This window comes from Helicoverpa zea, chromosome 5 (genome assembly GCF_022581195.2).
Source record: "Helicoverpa zea isolate HzStark_Cry1AcR chromosome 5, ilHelZeax1.1, whole genome shotgun sequence".
In the NCBI taxonomy this organism is placed as follows: Eukaryota; Metazoa; Arthropoda; class Insecta; order Lepidoptera; family Noctuidae; genus Helicoverpa; species Helicoverpa zea.
Genome location: NC_061456.1, coordinates 471088 through 498019, shown reverse-complemented (window position 1 = coordinate 498019; position 26932 = coordinate 471088). Strand labels below are relative to the sequence as shown.

Below are 26932 nucleotides of genomic sequence, written 5' to 3'. Positions count from 1 at the left end.
ACCAATAGCGCGATACGGAACCAATCGCGCGACTCGGAACAATGGCGAACTATCGCGTGACTGCTACCTACAACTTTGATAGAAATCTTTTTTTATTTACTTATATTGACTTTGTACAAATACTGTTAGTTGGCTCTGTGACATTTTGAAATGGTATCATTTAAACTTCAAATGTTAATTGTTTTGCTAGTTGTGCTGCCTACACATAAAAGATAAGCGTGGGTTTGTATGTCTATCCTAATGGAAAACTGTAATGTAAATCTTTTTTTAAAGTTTAGTGGAAAAAATATATTCCTAATGAAAATAATTCTAGTACACGCGTACGCAAAAGAAGAGGAAATACTTGTGGAGATAAATAATACATGATAATAAAATACCCAAATACACATTTATCTCGAGGCTTTTTAAGTGGTAGTGACGCATTTTTTCTAGAATTATTATCTCTCCTATTACTAAGTCTGGTCAATAAGGAAAATATGGAAGAAGAAAACATGCTGCCGACCGCAAATACATAAAACTACATAAGGGCAGAGGGATGATCTTCGTACAGTAAGTACAAGCTGTTGATTTGCATCCGTGCCATATTCAAGGACGTAATTATGCTAATGATTCTCGACCCAAATCAATAAAAAAATTGGTACGTAATTTTTTTTCTTTAATTTTTTTTCGGAATTCCGTAAATGTCATCTAGCCTTATTTAAACTTGTCGCGTATGTTACTGGCGTTAAAACCGTGCTGCACCCTCACACAAACGCAAACACAAAGCATACGCAACGATCACTCATAAATTTGATTCATAAAATTGGATTACTTCGAAAATACCACGACATTACAATGACAAAAAAAGCAGTGCATATTAGTTATTTCCCATCTACTGTAATTCCAATCGATTATTTACGTATTGTATGTCCTCCTCCTGAACTATGGCACAAATGCAAATCAACACCTTGTATATTCGACACCAACAAATTACAGTCCTGATGAATTTACCTAATTTTTATTTTAGAGTTTTTCAAAATTACCTACTCTTTTTTAAATGCTTCAAAAATCTGTAGATTCAACATTTTTTAGCACTTACTTTAAACTAGAACCTACGACAACCCTTCAATCAATTAGCACAAAAAAAGAAAACCTTTCGAAAGTCAGCTGACGAATAAGGGGCGACCAGTAATAGATGGCATCATAACCCTCAAATGCGAACGGGATAAAAAATAAGTTGAAGTCGTTCCACATCGCCGCATCTGGTACTAATGTGTCCAAGTTTTGATAAAGCCGTAGAAGCCGACGGATTGGGTACGTTGAATCACTTTCACATGTTCCAACTGCTAAGTGATATTTTACGCTCCAAAACTAGCTTTAGAGGTTATTTAGTACGTCATAAATTGAGCTTTTAAATATACTTGTTATTTTTGGTTTTTAGTGTGCTTTGAAACTAAACGACAATTAATAGTTTGCTGTCTGAATTAAATAAGCGATGTTGTTTTTTTCATTACACAATTGCTATAAAAAGTCACTGAACTCATGGGACATTTTAATGTCAATAATACAATGTCGGGTAATCCCACTGGAATAACACTGATGATGAATACAAACAACGACTGACAAGTCTGTAAGATAAAGCTTGTGGCACATTGTAGCAGCACGGCAACAGCACGGCAGCAGCACGGCGTCGCCTCGAATTAAGACTACGGCTAGCTGTCAGCGCGCTAACCACGCGCTGTCCGCTCGCCGTCGGCGCGCCGTTGGCGCTCCGTTGGCGCGCCGGCCGCGCGCCGGCCGCGCGCCGGCCGCGAGGTGTAAGCTTGCTGTCACCGCAAACTCAATATTATTTTAAGACGATTATGATTGATATTATGATTGAACACGACGCAATGACGTTGTTTCGCTGCCGGCTCGGAGTCGGCGCGCAATTAGCACGCCGTCGGCGCGCTGTACGCATGAGGACCGCTCGCTTGCAGCGCGCGGGCGGCGAGTCGAGTTGTGTGGAGGCGGCAAGCACGCTGACTGCTCGCCGTTGGCTTTTTTATATTGACATTACGAAATATCTTATAATATACACGATTTAATGCTCTAAATTGAATGACACCTTAAATGCTGGTGTGGAGCCATGCTGTTGCGGTGCCGCTATAATGTGCCATAACCTTAACACCGCAGAGATAAGGAAATCCTGTTTTTGAAATACTCAGACTTCAGCGGACTAAATCAAAGATTTTCATCATAATAATAGCAAATACAAGTACTGCATAATTTACATATTTAATCATATTTTTTATATAGCTGTTACTTATTTTTATAAAGAAGAATATGTTACGCCAATTAAATAGTGCAATACGAACTCCAGGATAAATTCACAAGTATAAACCGCGCTTTAAAAACCTCTATTTCGGTTTAAAATTCAGTCAAAAGAAACAACTCATAACTTCATATAATAACAAAGAGATTAAAGTACATACATTCCATGCCACAATGTCAACTCTTCCTTAATCTAACTGAGATCGATAAGATGCAACCTATCTGTCTGATAAAATGATTCACAAGCTTATCTCCGGTATCATTTTATCTCAATTGTGCAATAGAACAAGAAATATAAATTCTTCAGAAAAAATCTTGATCAACATAGTCGGATTAAACCTTTGTTTAAACAAGTTGTTTTTGAAAATTTCCAAAATGTCGGTAATTTCACATGTTTTGGTACTTTTGGTGTTGTGTGTCGCGCTTTATAAGACTGATGACCTTCTATTGGGGTCTAGTGCCAATGCTCAGTTGGGTTACCAGGAGACTGTCAAGCTAGGATCTGTTCCTCTCAAGACAAGGACTAAGAACGTGTTCTATAATTCGAATAACACTAAGATTATTAAGGTGAGTATTTTTTTTAAATCTTATGTATTTTGTTTCTGATTTTATTGTCCAGTTAAATCAGGTCTTATTTATTGCTTCGAATAATATAATCAACACAAAAAATATATAGTGAAAATAATGTAGTAAATAAGCCCGTTATCTACCTACACTTAAAAATAAATAGATATCATAGCCTCTCTCTCTTTAAAACTTTTTCCCATTGATTATGTCATCAATGCATTATCTATTTTTAGGAAGATATTTTCGTGACAAATGGAACATTACATTATTGAACAAAGAACGCTCAACAATCTTATGCTTTATCTGTTGAGAGAAGAAAAAACTATTATAATCACACCTCATTAATCGTAATTCCAGGCCATCTCAGCGATCGACATCGACAAGTCGAACACCAAGCCCGCGGTGACCGCGGGAGGCGTCGGTTCTTCCTTCGTCAACGTGCGCTTTAAGAGCGAGAAAGGAGTCGGACTCAACTACCTCGTGCAGATCTTTGTATGATATTGTACAGCTTGAGGGCGATGGCATCGGCAAGATGGATACTGAATGTGGAAATATTTTTATATCCTTTATGAACAGTAATGCGTAATAAGGTGTAAAATTGTTTGCTTCAACATAAAGTTAATTAAACAGTACTATTAAAAGAATTCATAAAATTAAAAAGTTTTTTTTTTAATTAGGTACGCATTGCACGTGATTCATCAATAATGCAGGATATTTCCCAGATAAAACGTTATTAATGAGTTGGCTGATTAAAATTCCAATAAATAACAATATGGCAGCGTTTAATGAGTGCGTGTAAAGTATGCAAATGCAAGGTATATGGGACTACGCTCACATATTGGTCACGGAGCAGCGATGCGTGTGTGTAGGCCGGGAGCTGGGGAATAAACTTTATGTTTTCAACGTATAAAAATCGGAAAAAGAGAATTTTGCAAAGGGAAATCTCCAGTATTTTCAGCTATAGTATAAAATTAAAAGAAAAAGGAAGAGGAACAAAAAATGTTTCGAAAGGAATCATGTGAACGTTATCAATTAATCATGACGGCTCTTTTATATGCCAATAAATCCTTGTATCAATTAATAAATTAATACAGACATAATATTTTAACTAGTCCTTTGAGTCATAAAGAAGTACATTAAAATAAGTTGAACCTATATTTCAAAATTCAAAAACATAAATACTAAAATTCAACAGTAAATAACGTTTATAGCCAGTTCCAGTTAGACAGAAAAGTTAAGTTAAGCAAGCCAGCTGTTCGACCGCAGAACTAAGTATCAGTCTGTTACGACTCCGCTATTTACAAAGATCATTAATTTCACTTACTCCGCCAACTTACGGATAAGAAGCCGCCGACATAGTTCGTTCTTCTATTCTAAGTTTGTGCATAATGTAGCTTTGTAACTTATGTGGTGACAGATAAATACTTCGTGAATATAATTTAAGTCACACACACACGAATAATATGTGAAAAAAATTGTTATTACAGAAAAGAACTAAGAACTTTTGGTCCTTATTCTTACAAATATTATTTAAGCAAAAGTGAGTTTGTTTGTTACGCTTTCACGCTAAAACGGCTTAACCATGGTGGTTCCCCCGAGTCAGAGATAAGTTATTTCTTTTCCGGGTGTGGGACCTGAGATGGAATCGCGGGTGTAATCTATTTTGGAGTACGTGTAAGTAATGTGTACATTTATTTAATTTATTGATACATACATCTCATATTTTATCACCATCATATTTCTCGGAAATGACAAAAAAAAAAACAGTTTCGCCATGTAAAAATACCCTTTTTTAATGAATTATTATAAACATTATGTAGTAATCTTAGGCTTAAAACATACTTACCTATACCTAAAAACTATCAAAGGCAAAATGCCATCCACTGACCATCAGTCGAGCTCCCGCGCTAACGTGTTGACTCTGGCCCCGTTGAATATGCAGTGCACTGGGCGTACCCTAAACTCTTGTAAGCCTTTGTTTGGGCCCGATATTGGATCCCGACGTTTATCGGCCACTTTGATACACTCCCTAAAATATTCATGTTGTTTATACGCGGGGCCATGCGTTCGTTACCTATACGTGATGAGTTTCGCACGGTACTCCGTAGTTGGGAGGTGATTAACATACTTTTTGATGGTAGTTTGTTTTGATTAAGAAACGATGTTGAGTTTCGTCATTTAAATATTGAGGGTGTGGTTAACAGTAGCTTGGTAGGCCAATGATGAAGTTTAAATATGGGTAACATCATGTTTTCACTCGGTCTCATGAAGCACTCGTTATGACATAGATAGCCATCCATTTACAGACCAACCACGCGAACCATTGCTCGCTCGACTCGTTCTTAACTTAACCTCCACAGCAAACTATAATAATTATCAACAATTAACAAGAAAATGTAGTAACTTAGCAAGTTCTAAATTCGCGTCTTGGTGACACGAACAAAGTAGGGTTGTAGTCGGATGCGGCGACATTAGGACGCAATCAAACGCTCGTTAACGCCCAGTAATTGCTCGCTGGACTGCTGACTAATATTCTCAAGTCAGACAGGTACTGGCTGTACCAAATGTTGATAGTGTAGGAACGTGATGTCGAGTTATGGGAGATGCTTGGACTGCGTACAATGATATGCTGTGAACTTAAGGCCCAGAATTCATCAAAGTGGAGCGAAGTGCAGAAGTTTTTTTACACAACCAATTGAATTTCGTTTTTCATACATCTCTTCTCCGCTCACAGTCATATCCTTGAGTAAAGCAGTGTCATTGGTCAGATCAATACACATCAACAGTTATAATACTCCTTCACTTCTTTTGCTACCAAAAAATATACTTAGGTAGGTAGATACGTAGTTAGGTACTCCTTTAAAAAAGTAAATTATTAAATTTATCTTAAAAAGAATACTCGTCAGTTGACTTTGACTACATTCGTTGTTAGGTAAATAATTTCCGATTTTCATTTGTTTACTAGCACAGACTTCAAAGTTTCACCTATTAGCATTAGCTAACACATAACCTGTTACGTAACACCATGATGTGAGACGCATCCTTAGGTATAAAGCCTTGCATATTACATCTAAATACCTATTAGTCAGAAGGGTTGGCGCTAGAGGAACTTAGCAACTACTTTAGAACTTAGGCCTTGCAAACCGACACTTTGCCGCGACGCTCTGTGCGGCTTTGAATAACTTATGTTGCTTCTAAAGTTTATCTCGTATTTGGCTTATTTTTAATTCACAATAGAAAATGTGTGCCTAAAACAGCTGAAGTTTTAGCTAAGCTGTGATATTTTAGTTGATGTTGCTAAAGATTACGTAAATTAGTTTCGCAAAAGTTTTATGAGTGACAGCCATCCTGATGCACACTAGAAGTATAGGGACAGAAAATTCTTATATTTTATAGTATTAATTTTCTTAAATCCCGAATAAACAATTAAATAATAATTTGAGTCAAGATGAAAGTATTTTCTACTTTTTAACGACCTGCAAATAGCTAAATTAAATTAAATTGGGAAAAGGGCTCGGAATATGATGAAATAGCTGAATACGAAACACCTTATTAGAAAACAAACACTGAAATTACCTAACAAAACAAGCTAAGCTTTTCACACAAAAACAGACTGTTTCAAAAATCCTAAACAGCACGTAACAGCAAGTTCCGTGTTACACAATCAAGCTAGCTTCCTAATACCATAAGACTGGAGCAGTTCTCTACCAGTCACGTATTCGTTTTACTGCCGCCTCAGCTGGTCTCGCGGCCAATTGCAAAAAAAACCAAGTCATTTAATATTTCATCGGAGCTCCAAGCATTTCATGAGGGAATCAATATATTTTAAATTCTAATTCTGTTCAATACTCAAAGAGTCTTTTACAGCAGCAATCGATTCTGTTGAATATAAAGTGGGCCGGTTACCGCTGGGCCGCGCTCATTTTCTTGTTGAGAATTTTAATGTTTCATTGTGTTTACGTGTTCGCATATGTGCTGTTTTGTTTGATTTGATCCCGATTTTTTGGGATTTTAATCGATTTTGATACCTTAATTTCGTTCTTTACTAAGAATACGTACCTACTTTATGGGCACGTAGTTAGCAAAGAAGCCTACCAAAAGCAAGTGAAATACAATCAATTTAAACTAGAAACCCACGCACCAAAACAAAGCCAAAACAAATAGTATCAATAACAAGTTGAACCAATTGTTTAAATAGGAATATAGTGTTGAACATTACAGTAATCGCCTGGGGACAAATTGTTCATATTTTCACGGGAACACATTGCCCGGCAATATAACCGGATTGCCGGTAATGAGGATTGTGGCGCGCGTGCATTAAGGACCAGTGAAACTCCGGCATTAACAATTATAATCCCTGTTCAGTATGCTTATAGTGTGATTAAGCATGCTTATGTTATTGCAGATGATAATAAACCAAGCTTTGTGCTACATCTCGTTATGTTGTATGCAGATAATCATTTGGTGGATAGCGATCATAATTCAAATTCACATTGCTGCAATCAACAACAATAAAATTATTACACTATCTATAAATTCCTATTTTTAATATACAGAAAAGCTTAGAACAATTTATTAAAAATGTTTGCTATGTTTGCCCCAGATAACAGAAAAGAATATATAATTATGTAGTCGTCAAAAGTTACCTGTAATCCTCACTAAAAAAACAATTGAAAAGTATGCATATAATGTAAATAGCAACTAAATAAAATCACTCAAACATATAACAAAAAAAGCTTAATTTACTTGATCAAATAAAATATGAACGTTATAATCGATGTTACAATCAACAGCGCAGTGAAACGAGTCGCCGCCAATTCGCCAACAGCGCTCACTTTATTCCATTCGAGTCGAGCTCGTCACTTTTATTCCGCACTTTGGCTTCCACCTCAATTCAGCCACTCTCGTCTTTCCCTGCATCTGAATTTACTGAATTACCACCACGAGCCAAATTCAATTCTAACACACCACCATAAGGCACAAATTACAACTACACAAATTCTATCTGCAATGTTTTTACTTTTCATTGCGACGGAATATGATGCAGAAATGTAAGATGTAAGGACAATTGAGTGGGGGGAGGGGTGCGCGAATGTGTAGTGCGTCTTTGTCTCGACCGGGGATTTTTTCAAATACCTACGTAGCTGCGTAGTGCTCTTTTTGACGTTTGCTGCGAGGTTTCAAAGCTGATCCCGTGAGTTGCAATCCCGTGGAATTTCAGCTGCCTTAAGGCGGATCTAGTGGTATTGGAACATTCTAGAATAATGAAGCGTTAAACATAACACATTGAAGGCATTTTTAAAGCCGTCGACATAGACCTCGCAACGCTACTTTTTTAACATCTCCAGGGAGACTCATATTTCTCGTTCTTATGTGAACTGTAAGTGTAATGTGATATTTGTTTCAATTTACGTTCGAACGAATGTATTTTGCAATGAAATAATGTCCCTCTGAGTTCAGTAAAATAATATGGCTTTTAAAGAAGAAACTTTAGGGGTGGCGTTATTGATTTAATTGCAAGAAAACAAATAGATACATTATATCTTCTGCTTACTACCTAAAATGTCAACAAACTCGATTTTTCTCGGTTGTTAATTCAACATTAAAATACACACAGATACAAGTTTGCTTAGCTTGCGTATCAGACTTTGCACGGTATAAAATAAAACAAGCAACCGCCCAAGCAAAAAATGAGCCCAAACTAAAAAAACCCGAACCTACCTCAAAAAGAAGCAACCCGCCGGAGCTTATTTCATGTTTCCTGACAAGACAATGGAAAATTTGACACCTGAATCTGAAACAATGTTTCGACGGCACTCGCAGCCCCCAGGGATTTCAATATCGCTTTTCAGTAACAGCCGGGAGGGTCTTGTGATATGAAACGAGACGAAGCCTCCTTGTGTGGCAACCCATATTTACCCGTATATGTAATTATGGGAAAATGTATTTTTTGGTCCCTTTTGTACGGGAAATTTGAATTGTTTTGTCATTTATTTTGTCAATAGCGGTTTCTTTTCTTGTCTTGTTTATTTTGTACGTTTTGGTTTAGGTTAAGTAATGAGAATAACTGCGGAACTGTCCTATTTATAAATAATTCTGGCAGACAAAATCAAACACTCCAATCTGTGTTAAGTGTAAACTCAGAAAGCAAAAAAATACTGAAACAAAATCTTAAAAATCTTAGCCAATGATTATTTTTTAATAAACATTGGCCATAATGCTAACAAGTTCTGAACACAACTTCAATCACTTAAAAACACTCAAACTGTTAATAAAATTAAAAATCACGATCACATCTAATTCAAAACAAGCAATCTAAACATAAAAAAAGTTAAACATATTTCTAGAAACAATAAAGATTTTGCTTATAATATTCGTCGTAGGTACAAGACATCAGTTTATAGTATCATAAGTCGTGTGTAAACATATCGCGAAGTCGTTCGGGGATTAGTATTATATTGTGTTCGGAGCGAGGGCGCCGTAAACACGGGATTTGTCATCAAAACTTTATTTATTGCTTGTCTATTATTATTGCTTATGACTTGAGATTATGTTATTTCTTGAAACTGGTCCTTTGGGTGTCAGCTTATTGAGTTTGCTTGTTTTAGTTGATCGTGCGGTTTGACCTTGAGTTCTTGAACTTCTTAGTTTGTTTATGTCTGGATCTTTGATTTTATTTCTGTACTATATGATTCTTTAAAACTGTGAACTACAGCAGTACCCTTTGATTTTGTTTTATAATCTACACCATCATTAAAATGCACTTGAAAAAATACTTGTTCAAAACCACTTTCAAAATATCATTTCCCAGTCTGCTGTTTCAACAAAATTGTAACGTAAATTCTCTATTCGTGATAATGCTCGAACTTACAAAAAGGTAAGGTAAAAGTGAGCAAAGTCTGCGCCAGTTCAAACGGGCCCTTCATTCCGTATTCGCGCACGCACCGGGCGTAACGTCTGCTCTGCTAATATTTAAACTGCACCTCCCACTTCTAAGTATTTATGTGTATGTGCCTTACGTATGTGCCTCCTACCTACACGAGCTGATTTCTTTATTACCTTCTTGGCTTTATGTACGAGTATTTTTATATCCTTCAAGCTACTTCCATCATATTTGAAGTGCTTTGCTAGGAAAGTATATTCCAGATTCTTCTACATGTAATTTTTTGCAGCATTTATTTCTACTATCATTGATTTCAAATTAAATTGAGCATTCGTGACGTCAGCAACAATGCACGTGAGTCTGCACTCAGTTCGACAGCATTACGACGGACAAGTGCTAAGAATCTTCTTTGTTACCGGCCACAATATACCAGTTCAAAGAAATTGTATGAAAGTATTTCCTTTGCGAGCCGGCCGCTTCTGAGCGCTCACGTGAAATTGTAAAATATTGCAAAACGCTATACCCGATGGTGGATTATTGCGGTAACGAGAAATTTCCAACTGACATCGTCGGCGGATGCACGTACACCGATCTCGATGCACTTAGTACTGGCAACTTTCCCCTCGGTATTAGAAGATCTTTTTAAAAAACCAACGCGCAAACAGAAAAGAATTTTATTACTGATATCTAAAGTCTATAATCGTATTGAAGATTTTGATCTCACTGTTTAAGTGACTTCTGGAGAAAAGGTCGTAAAATCTGATTTGTTGATAAACGAAAATGAAACTTATGTGTAAGATGATAAGTTTGTGGTTTTAAGTAAAATAGAAGAGTTTATATTCGGTCAGGATGAGGAAGAGACGATAGCATTTGTAGACTAAACTGCGGGATGGCAGGCAAGACTGAATGCGATGTAAGTAAAGGAATTCTTTTTATTTTTCAATTAAGTCTAATGAAATGTACGGGGCGGCACGTTGGTATAGCGGATGTTACAGCTCGATAGTTTGATTTAATAACTTTCCAATTTGTGAGATTCTTTAAAGACTTTTTATCGGAAGAATTTTTAATTATAGGTACTTTATAATTTTATATATTAATTATGATTCTTCGTCTATATTAAATTATTGTTCGTAGAGACCTGTCGTTGTGAGGACCTTTGTTCTTTTCAATCAATTTTATGTGGAGAAATAGTTCCTGGTCCAGTTTTATTGTTACAGTATTATTTGAGGGTTCTTTTGTACCGAACGAAGAGTGATAAAGTTTCTTAGAATTTATTTTTGAAGTGGATTTGTTCTATTCTGCGATCTTTATTGATTCTTGAGTACAACGAAAGAGTGATTTGAGTTTCATTTCAATCATCCTTCTATTTTATGCTTGGGAAATTATAATTATACCTGTCTTTGAAACTCTTTTCAGTTATATAAAAAATCAAAAATATTAAAGTAGAATGTCAAAATGAAACCCCAGATTAAAACCTGCAATGATGAAAGTTTTCTGGAGTACGAATGTTAGATATTCATGAAACTTATATACAACCGGGACTTAAGAGTACAAGTCTCCACTGTTGCTGGGCTGGAGACAATACACATCCCATATCTAGGTAGGTACAAAATAATAAAAAAAAAACAATAAAAACAGCATCTGATTCTTACATAATTACAAAACAAACAGTTTAGAAAACGTCCTGCACTAACCACTGCTATGACACAAAGCTTAACAAAAGGACACGAAACGGTTCACAGTTGAACGTCACCCGTTACTCAACGCGCATACACCTTTTCTTCCATAAATACCTATTTTATTTCGCTCACATTTTAAAGAACTGCAATTTATAGCAGTAACTGCTGCTGCTAATACTATTTCAAGTCAAAGTGAGCGTGTAAAAGCAGTAATTAGTTGCTAGTGTTTACATTAACTGTAAAAGCCGTGTACCTACAGTTTCCTACATTTTCTTCTGCGGAATAGTTGAAAGAATTAAAGGATGGATAAATACGCTATGTAGCGGAGTTTCGTATTCCATTTTTGTGTTATAAAATGTTCGTAGTATTTGTACATGATTTTGTTAAGTTTTATAGTGAAGTGGAGCTTTAGTTGTAATTTTGGTGTAAGTGTAATTTTAATGCTGAATATACGTAGAGGTACTTCGTATATCTAAAATTATTGTGTAAGCCCATTTTTTCCGTAAATCCGGCCAGTACTTACCTGACTATAAAATTCACAGCGTTAACAATTCCTGAAACGTTAAACCAACTTTTAAACTGCATATCAGAAAAGTATTACAACTATTTATCTTCAACTTCACAAATCTAAACTAACAAATAATCGATACCAATAAATCGATTTATCACACAAACTATAACAAATCTCTCCCATGAATCATTAACGTAATCTGGCATACAAAGAAACGTACAGTCAGTAAAATTGAAAGCAATACGTTACGAAGTTTTAGAGTGCAGACCGGGAGGTGATTTGTCCCGGCAAATGGCCGAGACGAGATTAACTGCCGCCGCGCGCCGATAGATGGCGCTGTCCACCGGCGCTAGTAAGACGTGCCTTTTGATGAATGTAATGACGGAATTAGATCGTGATACAATTATTTATTAGGGGATTTCGTTTGGTAGTTTGATATTTGATCAGAGAAATATAGTTACTAATAGGTATTTTGGTGACACATTGTGATGATCATCATCATTCATCAATGATTATAATTGCATTCCTGAGTCGGCAAAGCAAGCATGAAAACAAAAACTAGATAGAAGAGACAAAATCCTCATTAGGCACTTTAACGCCTGTTAATAAATCTATTAGATGATCTAGTCAAAAATCACAAAAACCATCTGCAACCGTTCACCTAACATTCCGCCCCCAAACACCCCATTTTCACTCCAAAAATTTCACAGTCCCATTTAAAATAAGTTGCTCAAGAAAGTCGTGAACTACTTTTCCTATTACCACTTTATCTCAGACACAGGTCATGCAGATAACCGAGACCCAAATCTCAGTGAGGTAATCGAGGAAATACGAACCGCTAAACTATCTCAAAGTTAACTTCATAAATCAATCGGCTGTTTCCTTAAACTCGTTTAACTTGCTCTCAACCTTGCAGCTGTTTTAATCGCTGCACGGATTAAGATATTTAAATATTTAGATGGACTTTACTTTTTTGGGGATCTGTGTTTATGGTAAGACAATTTTGTTCAGATGCCATTTTTTTTTAAATTTTGTTCTTATATAATCAACTCGGCTGTGATTTCCATAAGGCAAGGCATGAGGCGTACTACAAGAAAGTCCGTCATGCAAAAATTAATAGATTAAAGAAGAGAAGAAACTACAAGGGTGACAATAGCGTGAATGGTCCACTACCTTCTTTGTTTTTAACAAAAAATTGGTCCTTTGGTACGATAAGTACTCGAAGTCGCACGGATTTTGGTGCGAGCTTCTTTCAAGAGTCTCGTTATATGGTCTTTGAAAATACACCCATGATTTTAAATTTTATATTATTTTTTTGTTACTTAGAATAAAATCCACAATTCTCCTATAATCGGCTTATGAATACATATAGTTCCACATATGCATAAAAGTGCAATATTCAGAATATTCAGTATCCATTGCTGCTTAACCGTGGCAGGCATTTGCCATAAATCTAACTAAGCGCGCAACGAAAGATACCGCGCCAAGTGAGGCGATTAATTTGCAATTCGAAGTCGAAGGATTTTTGTACGAGAGCTACTTTGCTTGGTTAATTACATAGTTCTTTAGAATTACTTCCATTGGGGGCTGGGAAAAGGATTCATAATTTTATTTTTATTTCTTGTATAAGAGTGCTTTTTATTGGCTCTTATGTATTTTTTGTTCGTCAGAGTGGTTTTACAAATACTATTGCAGTTACCAAACCGAATATTCTGAAATGATATTTTTGATTTGGATGTCATATTTAGGGTGACACATTATCGGAGAATGAGAAGCGCAAAACAAGATAATCCAGAGTTTTCAGTTCCTTTTAAGGTAGTTACATAACAGAATGGAATGATTATTTTAAAGTATGTAATTAATATTTAAACATCCATCATCATCAACTCAGCATCAACGGGTAATAAGTAGCTGATTGCAATTTATTACAGTTTATTACACTCGAGTATCGTATCAAAATGTAAAATGAACAAAACGATTTCATATTCATTAGTCACGCAATGTACGATATTATTGTAAAGTATTGCATCGGTAATGAATATCAAATATTTTGCAAATTATTTGTGAATTATTGAAAAATTAAAATATCGTTACATGAATATCAGTTCAAATAAATTATATATAAAATATCGCTTATGACGTAATTTACCTGATTAACCCATTTTAATGTTCAAAATATCGATCGATGAAACCCAACGATCGCATTATTCATACTACGGTATGCACGAAATAGCTCGTAGGCCGTAGCGCTACGGCGTAGCCGCGTAGCATGTACGTAGCAATCAAAATTCTGTACGTAGCGGGGCGATTTCACATCGTTCAGTGGGCGCTCGCGGACGCAACTGAAATTAATTATTAGCTGGATTGCTTGTTCTCTAGAAGAGTTTTTTGGAAAAAGCAATTGCGCGTCCAATCTCTTTGAATAGCTATCAATAGACAGAATTTTACGCAGACCAAAGACTAATGCAATGTTCTGTTAGTTAAAACTATTTTTGAATTTTTACAAAAGTTTTATTTAAATCAATACACACGTCAACAGCACGTATATACATTAACAACCACGAAACTGATAACCCAAAATCCATAATGGCCAATAAATAATTAATTTCCAATTACAATTTCACATCCCTTATTAACCTCAAATATAAACACACTTAACGGTCCGGTTATTGCCATAAATTGTAATAAAACGTTTAATAATGTATGGAATTTGTAAGGTCGGCTGGCAATTACGTGATATAATTGGGTCAGGTCCGAGTGCCCCGAGCTAATAGCTTAGCCTAAATCAATTGAACTTGCCTGATAATTGTGACGAAGCAAGCCTTAATGGAATCTTTGCTAATCCAATTCTTCAATTTGCATTCGTCTTAAGTGTGAGAGTGGACTCATTTGCTAAGATCCACTTTGATCTTGGGATCTCGATTTTGGGATATCGAAAGAAATTGTTCGGAAATCATATGATGTTAATAAACTTAACTGTGTCAATTTCTTTGAATTAATGATTAATTAGATAATAAAAAGTACTGAAGTCTGTAGCAATACAAAATTAAAATAAAAACAGCAAATGTTAACGTTTGGTTTGTTTAAAAAACGCATCTTTGAACCCTTTCCAGGTAAACGGCTAAAATATATGCAACAATAATTTCTTATTTATGAAATTCTAAATCCACAAATTATGCCTACGGAACCAAAAACAAATTGCAACAAAAGCGCCACCATTCACAACTGAAACTCACAGCTCGCTCTTAACTGAAACACAAAAACGGTCTAATTTGACGCCGGCAGTAAACGCATAAATCCACAATGGCTGGATCCGATAGAAGAAACAGTAACGTAACGTCCCGACAACAAAGAGGCATTCAAACCGACCTCCGTCTTAGTTAAGAGGCCGACACTCGAAACGCGTTCGTCAATGCACACTCGAGTTATTGCTTTTGCAACGAGCGCTTCCCAAAACCTCTACTAGAATACACTATCATTTTTACCACCACAAACTTTTATCCCAATATTTTAACATACATTGCTGCCTAAATTCAAATGATCGAAACTTTGTATAGTATAAAGCCAACAATGGATGGTCATGCAAGTGAAATGGTCGTGTTAAATGAAGCGCACGGATCGCCTGACGGCGGGCCATCGTGAGAGGTGCACAGTGTAAGTGCAGAGATGCATTATGCAGTCGGCGAGTCGATGGAATTACTGCAGTTGGGGCAGCATCATCGTAAACTTAGTTCTGTTTCGCTAATGTTTAGAGATGGTTTAACCGACTGTTAGCAACTTTGACAGCGGGGTTAACTAGTATTGTGCTCGGCTTGGACGTATTGATTGTAGCGGCTAAATACGGCTTTGCTATCTGTAATCCTGTTGGTATTGTTTGTAAATACTAAAATTTATTTATGTCGTCATTGTAAAGACGAGAAAATGTACATATAAGATAGAAGTGAAATAATATCATGGAAATCGACAACAGATAATTTTATTTTATGTATGATACTCCGAGACTATACGAAAGAATTATTTCGCTATCCAATTAACGTCCACGGAAAATACTTCAAAAACCTTTTATAAAACGTCTAGTTATTGGAAATGTTTCCACATCTTTTTATAACTTTTTAAGTAAAAATGAGTGCGCTAATAAAAGTTCCTTTTTATAAAAATTTGCTGAATAAAAATGCATTGCTTACAGAGTCAGGGAATAGTTTGTTTTATTGCAAGAATACACAAAGCCTTGTTCAATTGATAGCCGTTATTTCTCAATGGCGTTTACAATCTGCGCGGGAAAATGAACAGCTGACACTATGAGTTCTTTTGTTTTTAAGAAAAATGCTAATGCCTCATTTGTTTTTTTTTTTTTTTTTTTTTGTTGCGGACGACTTTTCTGGAACATGGGACTAGGTGCTGGGATTAATACTTTTTAAATTGCATTTGTCAAAACTGTTTATGTCAAAAAAAATTTTTTAATATATTTCTAGTTATATCATTTTATTATTAATTTTTAACACCAACTTTGATAATAACCATTGAACTCAAAGTTAAAACCTCAGTTTAAAATCCGATAGTTATTGACTTACAGGCAAAAAAATCGAACTTCCAATAAGCAATTATTACTTTATTCGAACAAAACTGAGTGATAGCCCCAAAACGGTCGACCACAATCAAGCTACACCGTCTACTAAATCGGTTTGTTCTTGTTAATCCCGGAGCAGCATGTTTCGAGCTCATTAAGCATTAAATTTAAACGCTGCAGCGGCTGCATACATCACGCTGTTTCGCCTGATGCGTTGCACCAATACTGCTCGGTAAAGCGATAACAACTAGCGGTTGTATGGCGGTGGATGATGTACATTACGTGGTGGAATTTGGTCGTCATCTTATGGAAGGAGTTAGGATTTTTATGAGTCTCAGTCTAGATATTATGTTGGATTTGATAAGCTATTTCTTCATTAAAAAAATGCTACATCTAATAAATGAAAATTCCATCGGATTTGAAGAGCTGTGCTTTGGCAAATATTTACAAAAACGGTTTGGTTGCTAGGCCGTGAAGTGAGTAGTTTTATTAGCGTACATAGTTCAATTTTAATTATTGAATTTACCTTTTCTTTCTATTTATATTGACGACTAGAAATTACAACACTATACTAAAAATACACATTGATTAACCACATACCTCTTATACAAACCATTAATTGGCCCGTTGACCGCGCAATGTATTCCAACCATTCTATCTGTCGATTATCTCGTGCCTCCTGGTACCAGCATCAGGTAATGCCAGTGATTCATAGCGCGGTGGACGGCAGCTCTCGACTCATCAATATCGGAAAACGGCAGCGTTTGATACCTCTCGTTATTACACGATGGACCAGAGATGGGGGATAATCTTTTGTCAATGGCTTACTTTAAATTGTTCTCTGCTTATGTTCTGAAACAAGATTGTATAGCCTAACTATTCAATATATTTAAAGTTTCTTATGAGGTGAATACAAAAGGTATGTTTGTTTGAATAATGAATTGCTCAGGGAAGCAGTTCAGCAAATTCTGAGATTTTTATGTAATGCAAATTTTAATTTCGGATACTTTTGGTTAAACAATAAAATCGTTTGAAACGCTAAATATTTCTGGAAAGAAAAAGAGTTGATATTATTATTTTTTTGTGTAGATAGAGCAAACAAAATACTTACCTATAAGATGGTCCATTTCAAAGCCCCTACTTGGAAATATAAATAAAAGGACAGCCTTAACTTAAAATATATTGCCTGTATACCTTGAAGTATAATTTGAAAAGGCTCGGAAGATGATGATATAATTTAAAGTATTAGTACTAACAAACACATAAATACCGAAGTCATTAATCCAGGCTATAATAAATGTGGCAGTATCATGCGAATTCAGTGTGTCGTGATTATGGCTAGACTAATCTGTTTGGGTTTAGCGAAAATTTGATAATTACCGTCTGCTTCATATGATTTAGGTACGCAGCATAATTGGACTTCGCTTAATTATCTCGGCTACCTAGTTATCATAAGATTTGTGATTGCGAATGGACACTCAATGGTTTTGATAGCATTTATATTTGGCAATTATATACCATTTAATTATACACAAGGTCCCATATTTTCATATGCTCGACAATGCCATTGATATCATATTAAAAAATAGAAATGTATACCTTGGGTAGTGTACACGATAATCGTGCTAAATCTTTCTTGACCTGACCTTATATCTCTACCAAACTTCGTCATAATTGATTCAGTTCTTTTGTTTATAAACAAACTCAGATTCCGAACTCCTATTTGAGATAATATTGGATTTACGGGTACACAGTACCTATATAAGCGAAGTTTCCAGTCCTCTGCCTTTCAAATATAGGGAGGCTGTATTTGCTATGGCTGACAGGACGAAGGCTTTTGATACCGAGATCGTTACACTCGATATGTTAGGTTATCCTGGACTAGTTTGCTTTCAGGGTTTTGCTTGTATGACAGACTTGTAAATAATGAAATAGAGTTAATTGATCTCAAGGAATTATGTCCTTGACAATTATATACCATTTAACATCAACATCATTGTTACATCAACGCTTGTGTCAAACGTATCAGGATACTTAGTGTGAAAATATACAGCCAAATAATGTACAATACAAATATTTTAATATTTTTTTATCCACCAGACCCCGGGACTATAGAGTGTCTTTTTTTTGGGAGACGAACGTGGGGTCGAAGCCAACACGCTGGAGCCATTTTGAGACAACTTTAATGAAATGGTGTCACAAATTTTATATTATTTTTAGTAACAGCAGATTATTCTTACTTTCCTTTTGGTCTTGATATAATTTTATAAACACTTCTCACAAAATCACCTGTATATCACGAACTAATCACCGATAACTCAACGCCTAGGATTTTCACAGAATGCGATGACCACGCATGCGCCGTGCAGTTAACCTGAGCCAATGTTTGGCACCCCTGACCTACCTCATCGGCGCATTGTTACCCCCAGTTAGTGTGTCAGACATATGGCTGCATCATGAGGATAGTAATCGGAACTGTTTGACCACCTGATTACCTACTTGGGATCTATGATAATCTTTGTCACGCTCATTTTCTTCTCCAAATCTAATTTAACCACTTCACTGTCCACGATGCATAACACAACAGTCAATCGGTGTGTATCACATATGACTCATGGGACAGGAAAGTTAGTAATCGATCTGTATAATCTATCTTCGATATTCTCCTTCTTCAATCTATCTACTCCTTATCTATATCTGTATTTACTTATATAATAAACAGGAAACATTTTACTGTCTGTTTGTAAAAGGCTTCAAAACTACTGAACCAATTTGAAAAAAATCTTTCACTGTTAAGCTAAGCGTCCACTTGTCGGTATCGTACGCAACGGACGCAACGCACGCAACGGATCGTAGTATTATTTATATAGAAACTCAAACAAGATGTGCGATGCGTACGATGCGGACAGGTGGACGCACTTGTTTGAGTTTCTATATAAATAATACTACGATCCGTTGCGTGCGATACCTCCGTTGCGTACGATACCGACAAGTGGACGCTTAGCTTTAAGGATCAACACTACGTCTGATAAACATAGGTAAGTTCTCGCGGAACGGGGGTGAAACTGCTGGTACAAACTAGTATGTCATAATAAAGCTTTAAATAAAACAGCTATAAATACCTGGCTTTAATGGGTCACTCACTATTAGCTTCTATTATTTACTAATTAACCCATAAAAGAATAAACTAAACAGAGTAAATCAACGTTCACACACGATTTGGCCCACAAAATTACAAGTTAAGTCATAACATCGTTAGTGAAACAACGGTAATATGAAACATGATTGGTTTCTCTGCTCCAAATAGTGACGCCCACACTCAAGTTAAATTTAATTTTAACCTTGAAACACGTAATTATTATTAGTAATTGCTGGTGGGCAATTTTAACTAATGACGTAATCACTGCTTGATTGTGTTTGTTACTGGTAATTGAAATTAAACTTGTAATTATAAAAATGATCTTGACATAATGTGAAGGTCATGTTTTCAGTAGAGGTAAAGGGCACATTCGTTTAATGTATAAAAATAATTTAAACGGTATGACATGATACTGTCCTTGTATGCCTCGGCAACTTAGACACTACAATGTATCTCTTTTTTAGGGTTCCGTACCCAAAGGGTAAAACGGGACCCTATTGTTTTCGCTCCTCTGTCCGTCTGTCCGTCCGTCCGTCCGTCCGTCTGTCACCAGACTGTATCTCATGAACCGTGATAGTTAGAGAGTTGAAATTTTCCCACATGATGTATTTCTGTTGCCGCTATAACAACAAATACTGAAAACTAAAATAAAATAAATATTTTGGGGGGCTCCCATACAACAAACGTGATTATTTTGCTCATTTTATAAATAATGGTTCGGAACCCTTCGTGCGCGATTCCAACTCGCACTTGGCCGGTTTTTTTTTAAATAAGACAACCTATTTAGAGAAGTATAATTATTTGATTGCAAGCCTTTAGTTCTAAATCTTATTCCAGGAAATTCTTATTTAACCAATACCTATCTTGTATACTTACACAAGTAGATAAGTGTAAACAGTGAATCTGAAACACACCTGAAGCAACATACAAATAAGCAAATAGTATACATAGTTGTATAAGTTCAATATTAATCAAGTCGTCTCAATCATGCTAAGTGATTTACTATCTAAAATCGTTAGATTAATCTCGCGCGAACTAATCCAGTCGCTTAATTACGCTCCTGTGAAATGTAGACCACGTAACGTAGTAAACGTAGACAGGGCAGAATTTCAAGTTTTTGTGATGTTCGGGTTGGAGATAATTTAAGTTCAAGTGATAAGAGAGATTTGTTGGAGAATATTTAAGTGATAATGTGTCATCTTTTTATGAAATAAAGTTTAAATAAATTAAGTGTTTAATTATATTTTAAAAGAATTTCGATTTAATATAAAAACTGTTTCTTTTTATTGATGTTTATTTAAGCAATACCGTGTCTTTCTGAATGTCCTGTTCCTGATGTTCTCGTCTTTTAAGAGTTTTGATATAAGATAACACTAGCTAACGCTTGCAAAAAGAGCCTGGGCTCAATATGCCTTCTGAAAACTCAACAACTAAATTTTTTTTTCTAATGCATTTCAATAATTAGTAGCTACAATAAGTCAATAAATATAAAACCAATGACAAGTCTAAAAGTTGTAAAGTCTATGCGGCTATCAATCAAGTACAGTGTACGATAGAGTCGGTAAATACATAATTATAGTTTTCAAATAGCGAGCTATCACGTATAGAAAAGTAAACTGATTGGCTTACGAAATGAATAAGATTTATTTATAAACGTTAGAAATAGGACAGGTAGGCTACGTGAAGGGTAAATAGTAAAAGCTTTTAAAGATTTAAGAAAATAAATTTACCCTAAAATCTTATGAATTTTTGCATAAATTGATTATTCAATATTTGGTTTACTGTCATAAAAAATGGATATGATCCTATCAAATACCTTAGAAAACTTCACATCAAAATATTTTCACATTTTGTCAAAAACAAAAGGCTCAAAAATTCAGCCGAAAAATTTCGGACCGTCAAAAATTCGCACGCGACACGAAAGTGGTTCCGTAGTTTAGAGTCATCGGCGTTCCGTCGGCGCACAACAAAAACGTTTCGGAAACACAATGGGCTGTTGTAGCCGCCGATTGGCAATATTATTGAATTTTAGCGCGGAATTGAATTCTCTGGGCTCCAGCCTCGCTACTCGTTGTAGCTTATGTAAAGATACTTGTGTGCTCGAGTGTACTGGCTATTTGCGACATCATGCAGTACATTTAAAGGGGTACCATATTTCCAAAAAAGAGGTAAGTATTTGAAATGTAAGACCTTTTTTCACCTTGATAGGCGTTCAAACAGTTTTTATGTCTAGTCAAATAATTTTTGTGAGGTTTTCTGAGAGGCCTATGACAATTTTTTATACTAAATCTTCAAATGAGATAATTCGGCCTTGCAAAAGCGCTTTGAACCGAAATTTTCTTAAAGATTTATCTATCTTAGTATCATTTTCTTCTAAGAAATACTACTTAGTGGCTAAGCTCCCAGTGTTTTATGGCTAAGGTAGTTTATGCCTAAAACGCAAGACTTGAGAAATTAGTGCGGACTGTGCTTGTAGAAGTAACAAGTAATACTAGATTTAACTTTTCACTGAATTAACCTTACTGACCAAATTAGAACACCCTTTACTGATTTTGATCATAATAATTATGTGTAGGGTTTGCGAGAATTATGTAATTCGCAATTTATCAGTCAATTTTAAAAATTTGCAGCTACCCGAGAGATAACACCGTGCTTCCTGAGAAACAAACATATTACACTACTTTTATACATTTCTTATATGTGTATCCTAAAACAACAAGATAAAGCGGTATCTTTTAAAAACTATTCCAAATGAACTCACGCAACTTTCAACAAAAATCTCACATTTTCTCCCTTCATCCTCAGGCACACAATTTCATATTTAATTCAAAATGTAAAAGATCATGTTCATGGAATTTTTTGTATTATAAACAGGGCAGCAAGTGCAGACGAGTGCGCGTGACAACAATGTGCAAGTGTGTCCGCGCCTAAAAACTTGCATCATGGTGATTCTGTATACTCGTAGTTAAGACGTGTGTGTAGGCCGAAAGCCGAAACCGAATGGAAGCTGCTGTGCACAATTGTGTATCAAAAGAAACTGAGAAAAAAAACGGAGTCATAATAAACTCTTACTGAATCAGTACATTCTCATATTCAATAGGTATTGTTGAAGATTTGACATATTATTTAAGTATGGGTAACATATAATATGTAATAATATAAATTTGCTGCATGGTTAAAAACAAGTAAAATACAAGCGACGTGTAGCCTTAACATCATAAAGACAGACATCGATACATACCTATGTATATGTTATCATAACTTTGAACGAGCTTTAGGTACATATAAAATTATTAGTCAACACAAATTGACCTAAAATAGTGATGTTAGAATTTCAGCCGAAACCATATTTAGGCCGAAACCAGAACCCAGGTCGGCGTAATTCCAGCCTTATCCATCGGGGCACATTTAGCCCCAGGATAAATGGGTTTTATTCTATTTACAAGGGGCACACGTCGGCGGTCGGCTTCTTGCCATGGATTATGTAAATAACGTTGTACAGTTTTGCATATCTGTGTCTTCAGTTTGTAGTCAGGTTATTTTATGCACTTTTAGTTAAATTTTGTAAGCAATTTTGTTTGTGCGGCGTGGGTCGGTGTTTTGTATTTTTTTAGCTTTTGTGTAAACTGAATAAAATATAGGTGTTGTAAGTGTTATTTATATACTTATAAACAGTATAACTGTTCATTATCAGGTTGATGTAAAATATTTATGAATAAACATATGGACAAAGTGTATTTAAGGCTGCATACATTTTCATAGTTTTTTTCTCCACCGATGGACCAAAGAAAAAAACTTCTGACTTTATTCTACACCATTAAACCATTTCTTTATTTGACCTATCTAGTCCCAAAGAACACCTAGCTTAAAAACATGAACAGAACAACGAGCCACTTTGTCCCAACAACCTGAAGTCCCATTCATTCCTCAGGAGTGCGGAGGACGTAACTCTGCAGGTTTCGACAAGCGATCGGTATCGCGCACCTTCGCGACGCGCTTTAGAACTTGCCCCAGTGGGGACCTTTGCAACGGCTTTGTAAACCGGGGACTGCACTCACTGAGTTTTATACTTTTTACTTTCCAAATTGTGAAAGTTTAGGTGTTGTGTTGAAAGTTGTTATGGTATTGGTTATGGTGATTAAACCCGTTTTTTGCAAAAGTAACTTAAATGCTGCTGTGTAAAGTTATAATGTTGAAATGCAACTTTTGTTAGGGGTTGTTTTGATTAACTTATTTTATTTTTAAGTTAATTTTGTTTTCAGAATAATCTGTCTGAATGAATGTCATGTTTCTAGATTATATTTTTCAACCACGAGAACAAAAATTGAGTCCTGTGTAGTCGTAAAACCATAAACGATATTTTTTAAATCTTACTTAATACTTTTTCGTTATCCATTTATATTTTATAACCCTCAAATCTAAACCATAGTTACATTCAATGTATAGTCTTTTAACAAGATAGCCATAAAAAAGATAACCAACAGCGGTACATTCTTCTAAGACTTTTCTTTCGTTCGTATCTTTCGATCATCAAAGGAATCCAGCTTTTCAATAGACAAGAAGGTTTAAACTTCGAATATAATAAAAAAAAGAACTAAAATAGCAGTCCAAAAGATTTCCATTCAATGGTCTTATTATTCATCTATAATATCTCTTTATTTTTCATCTATAATACCGAGAAGAGCTTTTGTGTTGTTATTTTATTTCTATAAAATATAATCTGTTTCATTCCCACGGTTGTCTGGGAATTATCAATTCATAGGTATCTTCAATAGTAGCCATGATAACTCGGATTTATTTGTTTCAGATCTTCGTAAAAATACAACTTTGAATATCGTAAAACATTCGATAAATAAAATTGTACAAATCTCTTTGTTTGAGTGTCAGAAAAGTTTGTCATTTGTTTTGTACTAATAATTTCATATTTATTTATTGACAGATTCCTGCTATATTTGTCTCTGTACATAAACACTAAAGACATGAGATTACATAATTTCCAGGAAAATGTTACGGTATTTTGATACAGACATGTTTAGTTCTTATTCTCTTATTATTTTATGAAACACAAGGTATAAAGTGCAATATGAAAAAGTTACAACAAAGGATTCTCCAGGCACAACTAACAAATGCTCCAATATATTGTGTCCCGCTTACAACGCCGCATACACCAAAATTGGCATCTTTATAATCTCAGTTACGTATTAATAACAGTAAGTTATACCCACATCCCGCGTTACCGGGATCCCGGGGGACTGCATTGTTCCCGTCACCGGGATATTGTATGCAAGCCGGGAATAGAGCGTGCATTATAACAATATTTACTGCCGCAAACCCTGTTAGATAATCAGCTTTACGATTCAATTGTTATTGTGGCGGCCATTTTAGCAGTTTATTGCATATAGATTATAATTGTTTGGACGTAAACAATGCGGATTATGTAGTTTGTGTTGAGTGATATTAATTGCGGTGTTGTTCGCTGATAGGCTGAGGCGTTCATGTATTTTATTAGCTGGCTACTGTCACGAGTCAACGAACGATAAACCCGAATTAACATTAAAATCATAAATTGAACATTTCAGAATTTAACACGCATAATGTACCATTATGTTAACTTTGGAACTGGAAACAACAACTGCATGTTCATAAACCAAAATATTAATATAAAACTAATTTTATCCTGCAAGCGCGGAAATACAAATTTAAAAACATCCTGAATGACTTTTAATCAAAACCAACAGTTTGAAACTGGAATCAACTGGCCGAAACTAGTTCCGAATAATATTTATCCACTATCAGCGAAACAAAAGTGTGCTAAGCAAGAAGTTTGCAATCCCGGCGCCGAACAACACTACGAGCCACTTCAAGTAAAATGTAGCCTTATTCAAATGCAGTTAAAGTTTAAAACGTCTCGTGTTGTAAAGTTTTTTGTTTCACACCAGCATATGAATCGCTGAGCCAAAAATGTGCAAGGGAAATAAAGTTTTATGTAGTTTGCTATAAGATTGAAAGTTTGAATGCAGTTGTGCTGAATGTGGTGTATTTGAGGAATTTTCAGCGTCACGGGCAGAAGGGTTGAGTTCACTCATCAAAGTTTGTGGTGTTTTTTGTCTTGAGATATAAATTATGTTTGGTTACCGGTTACACGGGATTAATCCTTGGAACTGATGGGAAAGTTTATCTGTTTACTTGATCTGATCGGGTATTGTTTGTTTGTGTAATCAAATTATCTGCGTGGCCGCTCGACTTGATATTGTACGGGGACATACATTATACATGTCCTTACTTGATATACATGCTGTTCAAAGCTGAACAAGTGAACCTCCATCTCAAAATATGTCATTATGACTATCAAAAAATACTCTAAATAGCTATTGAAAACATGATTTTGAATGTAAAGTTACCCTTTTCACCTGTGTTCAATGAAGCCGGTCATTACTATTGACGGCAGGGCTGGTCGTCTTATCTCACGCTAACGACTAGTCAACGATATGTTGTGTCATTAGTTCGCTAATACGGTAAGTGTATGTGTTTGCTGTCTGTATGGTTGTTGCAAAAATAAAATTGTATTTTGTAGGTAATCAAATTATTTTTTGTACTTGGCCTTTTGAATGATGATGAATATGGCTCTAGATAAATAGTTAAGCGTCAATTAATAGACTGAATGCATAATTTAGTATGCTTTTATTCATCTATTTCAAGAGGTCATATAAGTAAAATTAATATATCGATGAATATTATTCTCATAAAAATACTGCTCTACAGTTCTAGACATGACCTGCAATATAAAAATATTTTCATTTCTTTTCGGGGTTTTTAAATATTAACCGGAGCTTAAAAAGTATCTGTTGTAACTTGATTCCATTTCACCTGAAAGAAAACAGGAAAGAAACAGCTTTATTTATTTAGTTTTAGTATTTTAAAGTGTTTAAGCTAAACCCGGGTGTTGGCAAAAAGGCGGAGAACTCACGCAGTTTGAAGTTCTGTTTGCTACTCGCAACAGCACTGAAGAAACGTTGTGAGAGTAAAACTTGTTCCAACGTGCAACGCGGCGAACTTTCTTACTATCTGGTTCGATAACAGCTGAGACAATAAGCTTTGAAATCTAAAATATTCTTTGTCTTTTACAATGGTGGTCGTGTTTTTCTTTGAACACAGGATGAAGTGTAGTAGCTATGTTTTTCGTTGAGATTTCTATATGATATTTTGTTAGCTGATGCTGTAGATATAGTTACTGTTTAGTTAAGCAGTTTTATAGTTCAAGTGTTAATTTCTCAAGGCCTGAAGTTAAAATAAT

The 26932-nt window shown here is 35.4% G+C and overlaps 2 protein-coding genes across 3 annotated transcripts in view; both read left to right on the top strand.

Moving 5' to 3' along the window:
* The window catches only part of LOC124630286 (lachesin-like), a 105371-nt gene that overhangs the window by 901 nt on the left and 77538 nt on the right, over positions 1-26932 (top strand). The window lies entirely within an intron of this gene.
* Positions 2589-3519, top strand: LOC124630287. The gene is made up of 2 exons (XM_047164108.1): positions 2589-2859; positions 3217-3519. The coding sequence occupies exons 1-2, from the start codon at positions 2668-2670 to the stop codon at positions 3355-3357; spliced, it is 333 nt and encodes a 110-aa protein (XP_047020064.1). The 5' UTR covers positions 2589-2667; the 3' UTR covers positions 3358-3519.

Excerpts from the sequence above, each read along its gene's own strand:
- LOC124630287 (XM_047164108.1), top strand. The coding sequence starts at position 2,668 with ATGTCGGTAATTTCACATGTTTTGGTACTTTTGGTGTTGTGTGTCGCG. Across the intron at positions 2,860-3,216 it reads ATAACACTAAGATTATTAAG|GCCATCTCAGCGATCGACAT; the intron begins GTGAGTATTTTT and ends TCGTAATTCCAG.